Source organism: Alosa pseudoharengus, unplaced genomic scaffold, assembly GCF_046254945.1.
Source record: "Alosa pseudoharengus isolate Yale_2024_CS ecotype anadromous, Long Island Sound unplaced genomic scaffold, YU_APseudo_1.1 YU_APseudo_1.1_scf_2, whole genome shotgun sequence".
Lineage (NCBI taxonomy): Eukaryota > Metazoa > Chordata > Actinopteri > Clupeiformes > Clupeidae > Alosa > Alosa pseudoharengus.
The window spans coordinates 30,250,172-30,259,884 of NW_027468663.1; the positions used below are offsets into that span (position 1 = coordinate 30,250,172).

A 9,713-nucleotide genomic window follows, 5' to 3' on the forward strand; every position below is an offset into this window, starting at 1 on the left:
AAGTATCTGACAGCATCAGGCCAAGTCCTATAGCAATAGGTCCATGAATCATTGTAGGTAATGTTCCTATCAGTCAAATCAATCAATTTATGCATGCAACATGGTCTCAATACACTATACAAATATAAAAGAAAGAAGAGTAGTAGGCCTAGAATATATAGAAATAGTAAAGAATATAGAAACAACAAACAATGAAACAATGCCATCCTGTAGGCCTACATGAAAAATATATTGAAATATATTTTTAAGTGTCAAAAATATATTAGGCTATTGGGCCGATTTTAAATAGTTATATATTTCAAAAATATATTTCAAAAATAATTTTGTTGTGTATGGGATTTGAACAGTAGGCTCTCTGTTCCTATCCTTGAAGGCCCTCTTCTTTCTTTTCAGCAGCTGTTAAGAGCTCATCAATGTTACCATTGCTTTTTAATATATATCCACGTGTAAATACGTGTGTTTATGAGTCTGGTTTGAAGAAATTCTAATTCTACTTACACAGTGATTTGGATAAATTCCCACGTTAATGCATTTCACATAAAGAACTCACGTTCCCAAGAAACACCGATCGTTACCAGGAAGTGGTCGACGTGGTGCTGTTTCAGTCGGGATATGACGTTACACTTCACTGTCAACATGCAAGATGGCGTCGCATCACAGGCAAAACGCAGCTGGTCGGAGAAAAGTTCAGGTAAAATTGGATTGCTGTTCATTTCAAATTAGTTCCTGTAAATACGCAAGTACAGGACTTATGCTGCTTGGCGTTTATTCTATTTGGCTGAAGTGGTATGGCGATTCCGTTAAATGTATTGAGTAGATGCATGGCAAAGGGATGAGAAAGAAAGCTAGAGCAGGTTCCCCACGTTAATCAGTGCAGCTTCGTGCGCAAGGGGCTCATCCGTGCTAACAGGCGAGCTAATGAGCTAACAGACAACAATCTTAAAGGCATACATCTTAAGTTATCCGTTTGTTTGTTTTTCTGTCAAAACCTGAGTCAGCACTCAGTCGAACTGGTTGCCATTGAATGTGAAAACACCATAGCATCCCTTGTCCTACCAACGAAGATCTGCCTGCCTGTTGCAGTTATCAAATCAGAATTCGGCAAGGTTGTATTGAACTTGAGACGAAATGCGAATTATTCAAGAGCATTTGTTTTAGTACTTCTACGCAATTTACGATGAATTGTCAATGGACCACTATTTGCACCCACTGCTTTGTGAGTAGTAATAGAAAGTAAATGCATGCATTGTGAATTCTTGCATTATCTGGCCTCTTAGGTGTCGTATGTCATCCGAGAAGAGGTCGAGAAATACAATCGCAATGGGGTAAATGCACTACAGCTAGACCCCACCCTGAACCGACTTTTCACGGCAGGAAGGGACTCTATCATTAGGATATGGAGTGTCAATCAGCACAAGGTATGCCCTCCTTTCAGACATCATGCACAATGTCATATCTTTATTTTTACCATATAAGCATGCCAGTCTTGTGGAAGGTCTCGGTCAAAATCACTCTCATTTCAGCAGGACCCCTACATAGCTTCAATGGAGCACCACACAGATTGGGTCAACGATATCGTTCTCTGTTGTAATGGAAAGACTTGTGAGTGAAGGCATCATCATTATCTGCCATCACATCATAGACAGTGTGACTACACTATAACTGCAGGTGTTAGTGATACATATGAGAATAGCATTTGAGATTTAGTCAAACAGATCTTTGCTGTCATGTGCTGCTCTCATATGTATGAATGTTGTTTTCATGCAGTGATATCCGCCTCTTCAGACACCACAGTGAAGGTGTGGAACGCACACAAAGGCTTCTGCATGTCAACGTTACGGACCCACAAGGTTGTATTTCAATTGTAGTAACTGCACAGATACAAAAATATAGCAGTTATATCAGCAATTTAAAGCTCAGTTGCCTCTTGATGCAAATCTTTTCATAAATATAAGTTGTGCAAATCCTTTAACTCATGAAATCATGGAAATGCTTTTAAAACAGAAATGAACAGTAGCGTAGCTGTATGACCGTAGTAATTAGCTCACCTCATGTCCAAATATGTCCTTCTGTGTAATGTGATACATTTGGATGTATATGTGCTGCTATATGGTGTGTGATGCATGGTGTTTCATGGCACAGGACTATGTTAAAGCCTTAGCATATGCCAAGGATAAAGAACTAGTGGCCTCAGCTGGACTGGACCGGCAGATCTTCCTCTGGGACGTCAACACCCTCACAGCGCTCACCGCCTCCAACAACACGGTCACCAGTGAGCAGCTCTTTATCCTGGCCTGGCCTCTCTGCCTGTTATACACACTTGATCCTTGCACCCATTAAGTGTACCTTAAAATAGCCCTTTTTGTGACAGTGGACAGTAGTCATTCCTGAGTGGTGTTAGCAGTTTATCTTCAACCCTCAAGCTCTCTCACTTCCTCCCTCAGTATGGTTCCTCCTGGTGTTGTAGTAGGGGGATACACAACAGGACCTCCAATTCAGAATTCATTCTTTCACCCCTAGTACTCAACCTTTGGATACAAATACACATGACTTAAAGTTCTCAGGCACTGTACCAAGATTCAGGCATAGGTCAGGCCATTTAACATTTAAAAATAGGTTCTGTAACAATATTTAAATTTTAATTTCTGACATCAGAGAAATTAAACTTGTATTACAAATGGCTTACTCATACTCATGTGTCTTGACTTTGCTCTTGATTCAGCCTCTTCCCTAAGTGGAAACAAAGACTCCATCTACAGTCTTGCCATGAATCAGATGGGAACAGTCATTGTGTCTGGCTCTACAGAAAAGGTTTGACAGCTGATTTGTTCACTTTGGAGTAATTAAATGAAAACAAAAGAGCCATGTACAACTACAGTATCTGCCATCTGATCACATAATATAAGGCAATGACAGAATAGCTTTCATTAAATCTGATGTGTTCAGGTGTTAAGGGTGTGGGATCCCCGTACCTGTGCAAAACTCATGAAGCTGAAGGGACACACAGACAATGTGAAGACATTACTGCTTAACAGAGATGGCACTCAGGCAAGTACTTCTGCAGCACATTGCTACCAGAGCTCATAGATCCAAAAACCCACTCTGCTTTGTTGCTGGTAATAGTGTTATTGAAATTAAGATTATGCTATCTTATCTCGACTCATGTCTATACCACTGAACCCATTTTGTCTTGTTTCCCTGTGTTGTGCAGTGTCTTTCTGGTAGTTCGGACGGCGCCATCCGACTGTGGTCTCTGGGCCAGCAGAGATGCATCGCCACCTACAGGTTTCATGACGAGGGGGTGTGGGCCTTGCAGGCCAACGAGGCCTTCACGCATGTCTATTCTGGTGGCCGCGACCGCAAGATCTACTGCACGGACCTGCGCAACCCTGACCTCAGAGTACTCATCTGTGAGGAGAAGGCCTCTGTGTTGAGGGTACGTGAGGGATGACTGAGAGAGGGTTTGTTGTCTCAGATACTTATTTGCAATGAATAGTAGCTGGAATAGGCAACCAGTTATGATAAAGATAACGTAATGCCTATCATTGTTCTTTAAAGGAGTCATGACGTACTCTTTTAAAATATTTTATAACATTTTATAACAGTCTGCAATATTTTAAAAAAGCCTTAGCTATTTTGTCCTCATTATGATCTAGCATACTGATTTTGCAGCTGTGCTTTTATTTTGATGTAAAAATTTACATTTATAATTGGCTTTGCTCTAATTGACCAGCATCTTTAGGCTTCTTCCAGGTGTATTTCTAGACTGTGGATTGCTATGTCTCCATTTAATTTATTGATTAAGATTAGATCAGATCAGATTTAATAAATGAGAGCAGTTTCTATGTAGAAACCATGCACTTTCTAATTGGCCCATTCTCTATGACCATTTCATTTCAATGGCCATTTAAAGCATACAAGGGAACAGTTCTCTTTGAAAAGATCTTATTTCAAAGCCATCAAGATTTTTTTCTGGAGCATGGCTCCTTTAATCAGCTCTGGAACTGGAACATTAGAATAACTGATTCTGAACTGAAATAGACAACTATACAACTTCTATTAGAATCAGTCAAGACACAAAATCAGCACAGAAGGGGGTGTTTGAATTTCTAAAGGGATCAGTTAAATGAAAATGAAACCTCTCTCTTCTCTGCATGCTGTCCTTCTCTAGATGGAGCTGGACAGGTCAGCTGACCCTCCTCCTGCCCTCTGGGTCTGTACCACCAAGTCATCAGTCAACAAATGGGTAAGCATTCTAGAATGATCTTAATTATCTGCAGAATGTGAGGATAGTGTGAAGTCCATTTTTAAGGAAAGATATGGTGAAGTGGTGCTGTCATGTTCAAATGTCCTTGCCAAGCACCACTTTATGATGCAATTAATATATTCACAATCAGAGTGACCATTGTAATCATTGAAAGTTAAGTTTAGTGCTGTATGAGTAAAGCAATATTTCTCTGAGTGTTATGTCTATGAACTGACTATGTCTTCTCCTCCCTATATCAGTCACTGAAGGGAATGAACAACTTCAGAGTATCTGGTGACTATGACAACGACTGCAGCGCCCCCCTGACCCCACTATGTGTGCAGTCTGAACAGGCCATCAAAGGTAAGGTAGTGTAGTGGGAGGGACTGCATGCAACCGTCAGCCTGTCCTTCACACAATGGACTATTTACTAATCACAATTTCACAGTGGTGGACGAAGTACACAGATCCTGTACTTGAGTGAAAGTAGAGATGCACATGGTCAAATGTTACTCCAGTAAAAGTAAAAGTCCTCCTTTTACATTTCCAGTTGAGTGGAAGTACAAAAGTACTTGCCTTCAAATGTACTTAAGTATCGAAAGTAAAAGTCCTGAAATGTATTATGATTAATACAGTTGCATTTACTATTGTTGAAATGATTCGGCACAGACATGCAGTCATTGAGCCTTTCTCCTCCATTCAAGGACAAAATCAGCTAATAATTGCTGTATGTAGAAAGAACTAAAAACAAACTAATGTCTAACAAACTAATTTCTTATCGTAGATACTTCAAAGTAACCACATTTTTCTTTGTTGAATGCTTTATACTTTCGGACCAAATCAAGATGTTCCCTTTTGTGTTTGATAGTCTATCATTGTCTATCATTTGCTCTATGGCGTCAAGAGGCTAGTTATGGTAACATCAATATTGTGAAAAGGGGTCAACAAGGTACAGTAAATAGTGGATATGACAATAACATAGGTTAGGCAAGACCATTATTTAAAGCCTAGCTCTCTTAATAGAAAATATACATGTAAGTACACATGTATTTGGACAGTCTTTTTTCCAAAAGGAGTAAAAAGTAAGATATTTGGCCTTGAAATGTACTGGAGTAAAAGTAAAAAGTTTAACAAAATTGAAATACTGAAGTAAAGTACAGATACATGAAAAAGCGACTTAAGTACAGTAATTGAGTATGTGCTCAAGTAATGTCCACCATTTTCAGATAGAAAATTGAATACAAAATGGCATGTTGTACATACCAACAAAGTTTTCACAAGCTTCTTGTACTATTTCTGTATAAATAGATACTGATGGGTTTTATCAGAATGTGTTGTATTTGTGTGTGCCAGGTGGTGCCAGCATTGTTCAGTGTCATATACTGAATGACAAGAGGCACATCCTCACCAAAGACACCAATAACAACGTGGCATACTGGGATGTCCTCAAGGTAAATGGAGGAGGGAAGGAATCTGTTTGCACGTCAAAGTGACACACAAAATAGTATTGCTGACAATTCCTCTATCTGACTTTTGTGCGATGTGTTTGCCAGGCTTGTAAAGGTGAAGACCTTGGTAAAGTGGAGTTTGATGAAGAGGTTAAAAAACGATTTAAGATGGTTTATGTCCCAAACTGGTTCTCAGTTGATCTCAAGACAGGGGTAAGAATATTTTTGTCATTAAGTTATTTTATTTGAATTGTTGCATTGCTACTGTTACACTAGCCTTAATGTAAGAATGGCAATATGTATTTGTATACTTTACATTAGATAAGTATTGAATATTACAAAGGAAATTAGTCATAGTTTGAATCTGTCAGTATACAATGCTAATCTGAGAAGATACATTGATTAGAATTAATGTTAGGTAAAGCTCTAATGGACATAAAGAGTGGATTTTTCATGTGTGGTAGATGCTGACCATAACACTGGATGAAAGTGACTGCTTTGCTGCCTGGGTCTCTGCCAAGGACGCAGGTTTCTCAAGTTCAGATGGCTCTGACCCAAAATGTAGGTCTACCGTACATGCCTGTCGCTTGTCATAAACCTTTACCTAAACCTTAGTATCTCTTTTGAAAATGGAAAGTATTGAAAATGTAACAGCATAAAAGCCATGCTAAAAAACTAAACTGGTTTGCCTGCTTATTTTTTCTCTCTCTATTTCTGTCTGTCTCTCTCTCTCTCTCTAGTGAACCTGGGTGGACTGCTGCTGCAGGCCCTGCTGGAGTTCTGGCCCAGGACCCACATCAGCTCCATGGATGAAGAAGACAATGACGTGCACCATGGTAACGCCCTGCACCCTACACACCCACACTCTGCTGTTGCTGCGGTCACTCTCAACGCAAGAGTTTTCATTCTGAAACCCATGTGATGACGATAACACGACGGGGGCCACAGTGGCATCCTTAAACTGGATTAACAAAACACGTTGACACATATTAAAGCGCAGTGAATCATATTTATTAGACACTAAATGAAAATTAGTGAATTTGTTGAATTGAATTCATTTAGTTTAACTAAACACAGGTATCTTTCATTATACTGTCCATGATGGGATTGCACTTTGCTTAGTTGTGAGGGTTTAAACTGAGGCTGACAGACATCTTGAAATTGAAAAATGATAATGAACAGCCATTCATCAATGGCACAAGTGGTCATCTAGTGGTCATCTGATCATGCTGTGCCCATAATTTTTTTGAACTGAATCTATCCTCTCTCTCTCTAGTGAATGGGGAGCAGGAGAGTCGGATACAGAAAGGCAATGGCTACTTCCAGGTTCCTCCGCACACACCGGTCATCTTCGGGGAGGCTGGGGGGAGGACTCTGTTCAGGTGTGTGTTACACCTCTATGTCATTACCCTGTATCCCTCAGTCCACTCATCACTGATGCAGTCTTCGCAATAGTTGAATGTTACATTATTTTGTCGTCTTTACAACTCAGAAAGAAGACTTAGGTTAGGAAATAGGTTAGGTAGAACATATAACGTGATCTTAAACATGCATGGAACAGTTGTAACATTTTTTAACAAAAACTAAGCAAAACATAGCTATCTGTATGGTACCCATGTCATTGGCTATGCCAAACGAGCCTCATCACTAATCAGCCACCTTGGCATTCTTCCTTCTTCAGGTTATTGTGTCGAGACTCAGGGGGAGAAACTGAGTCTATGCTGCTCAATGAGACGGTCCCTCAGTGGGTGATTGACATCACTGTAGATGTAGGTGTCCTTTCACTGCCTGATTAAAACAAGTGTTTATTTACAGACATCATAATCATTTGCACTACACTGACTTGAAGACCCCTACTAAGAAATTGTTCTTAAATGGTTTGATTTAGCAAGACTTATGCTCTGATGACACCACTAACAGGAGTCTGTTACACTGTTCTTCTCATCTTTACAGAAAAACATGCCAAAATTCAACAAAATCCCCTTCTACCTCCAGCCACATTCATCTTCAGGCGCAAAAACACTGAAGAAGTGGGTAGAATTCAAATTACTTTTATGACCACTGCTCAGTTTAACTTCATTAATAATAATAATAATAATAATAATTATTATTATTATTAAAACAAAATTGGGATAAAATCTTTGGAGACACAGCCAGGCATGATGTGCTTGGAAATGTTGACTGCCTCATGGGTATTGTGTGTTGTGCTGTAGGGACCGTCTGTCAGCCAGCGACATGCTGCAGGTGAGGAAGGTGATGGAGCATGTCTACGAGAAGATCATCAACCTGGACACGGAGTCCCAGACCACCAGCTCCTCAACCAATGACAAGGCGGGAGAGCAAGAGAAGGAGGAGGACGTGGCCATGGTGGCCGAGGAGAAGATCGAGCTCATGTGCCAGGACCAGGTCTGTGAATGGAGCGCCATCTAGTGTTACATCAGAGACATTCTTTGTTTATCGCAATGGGAGTTAATTGTCTAGTTGCCTTTGCTCATGTCAAGCAAACAAATGTGAAAAAGTGTGCAATAATTTGAGACATTATAAAGGGCACATTTTTGATGGTTGGTGAAAGGATTGTCATTGGTGGCATGTTTCCAGAGGTTAGAAATCAATCTCTTCTCCTCCCTGTCTCTGTCAGGTGTTGGATCCAAATATGGACCTGCGAACAGTCAAACATTTTATCTGGAAGAGTGGCGGTGACCTGACTCTTCACTACAAGCAGAAGCCCACGTGAAGGGCCCCGGGCCCGAGAGGCCTCAGAAGGACACTGAAGGGACCTGCATGGCTTTCCACCTGACACACACACACACACACACACACACACACACACACACACACACACACACACACACATATATATATATATATATATATATATATATATATATATATACACACACACAACCAACCCCACTATACTTTGCCTTCATCCTTGCACTGGCCAATGTGAACACTTACCAGAGAGCTTCCTCAGTGATGGAGAAACTTCTGGAAAGTTTCTACCTGTTGGCCAAGAGACATTCACTGTGGGGGAACTGAGCCATCGACATGTTCAGCAGAGAGAATTCTCAGACTGAAATACAAACATCCTTTAACCTCTTAATTTTATCCTTTTAACCCACCTCCTCTTTTTTTAAAACCTTTTCTTGCCCTCCCCTTGTTTATATTGTAAGTATTTTCAGTTGGATGTCAGTGTTGGTTTTTTGCAGGACCATTGCTCACTCTGTAATGTGGACCACTGTGTGCAAGGAGGTGTCTACATTTCCGCCACATTCCTGGGCCTGGCTCTCGTTTGACCAGATCAGGCCACCGCGGCTTCATTTTAGACCAGCGTAAAGTTTGACGGTCATTGTTATGTGGGGCTCTTGGCCTTTTTTCCCAGTATCAGTGGTCATGGAAGACATTCACAACTCTTTTTTCTCATCTTTCTCTTTAGTTTTTTTTTTCTTTTCAGTTTTTTGTATGATTGTGTACAGCAGCACACTTTTTTCTTTTTTTCTTATGAACATTCTCTAAGTTATTCATTTGTTTTCTGGAATTTATTACTTTTATTACTACAGTATAGTATAAGGAATGAACTTAAAACCTACCAAGAGACAAATGAAGGTAGGAAGAAAGGCACTGACAAACACACACTGCATCACACACACACACACAGAAAGTATTTAGCATTAGTGCACTCAAAACACTCCAGTTGGATGACCGGAATGTTGTAGACCAGTTAATCAGTAATCATGATTGGTTGATTGATTGCTGCCTACTGAATGACATTACTGTATATTTGTAAATCAAAGTCAGTTTAAGTCAAAGACAAGGTCTTAAAAGGATAATGTTGAGCCAGTTCCTGAGAGGGACTATGTGATGAGCATTACATTTGTAACAAATAAAGGAGTCTTATAAATAAATCATTGGTTTTATGTTATGTTTTAAGCATATTTTAAGCAAGTTTTGCTCAGTCCACGGGGATTCAGGTTGGAGTTCAACCTGAGGTGTTTTCCCAAACAACCCACTCTCCTCTC

The 9,713-nt window shown here is 40.1% G+C and overlaps 1 protein-coding gene across 2 annotated transcripts; it reads left to right on the plus strand.

Moving 5' to 3' along the window:
* Window positions 1-637: 637 nt before the first annotated feature.
* Window positions 638-9,593, plus strand: wdr48b (WD repeat domain 48b). 2 transcript variants are annotated; one of them, XM_076294451.1, is made up of 19 exons: window positions 638-691; window positions 1,278-1,418; window positions 1,524-1,602; window positions 1,768-1,850; window positions 2,143-2,272; window positions 2,723-2,811; window positions 2,947-3,048; window positions 3,212-3,436; window positions 4,172-4,246; window positions 4,507-4,609; window positions 5,600-5,697; window positions 5,800-5,907; window positions 6,159-6,255; window positions 6,435-6,530; window positions 6,971-7,076; window positions 7,376-7,463; window positions 7,648-7,724; window positions 7,908-8,100; window positions 8,333-9,593. In XM_076294451.1, exons 1-19 carry the CDS (start codon window positions 644-646, stop codon window positions 8,426-8,428), a joined length of 2,034 nt encoding a protein of 677 aa, XP_076150566.1. In that variant the 5' UTR covers window positions 638-643; the 3' UTR covers window positions 8,429-9,593. The 2 variants fall into 2 exon arrangements, with proteins under 2 accessions (XP_076150566.1, XP_076150565.1); XM_076294450.1 differs by having other exon boundaries at window positions 644-691; window positions 1,527-1,602.
* The last annotated feature ends 120 nt before the right edge of the window (window positions 9,594-9,713 follow it).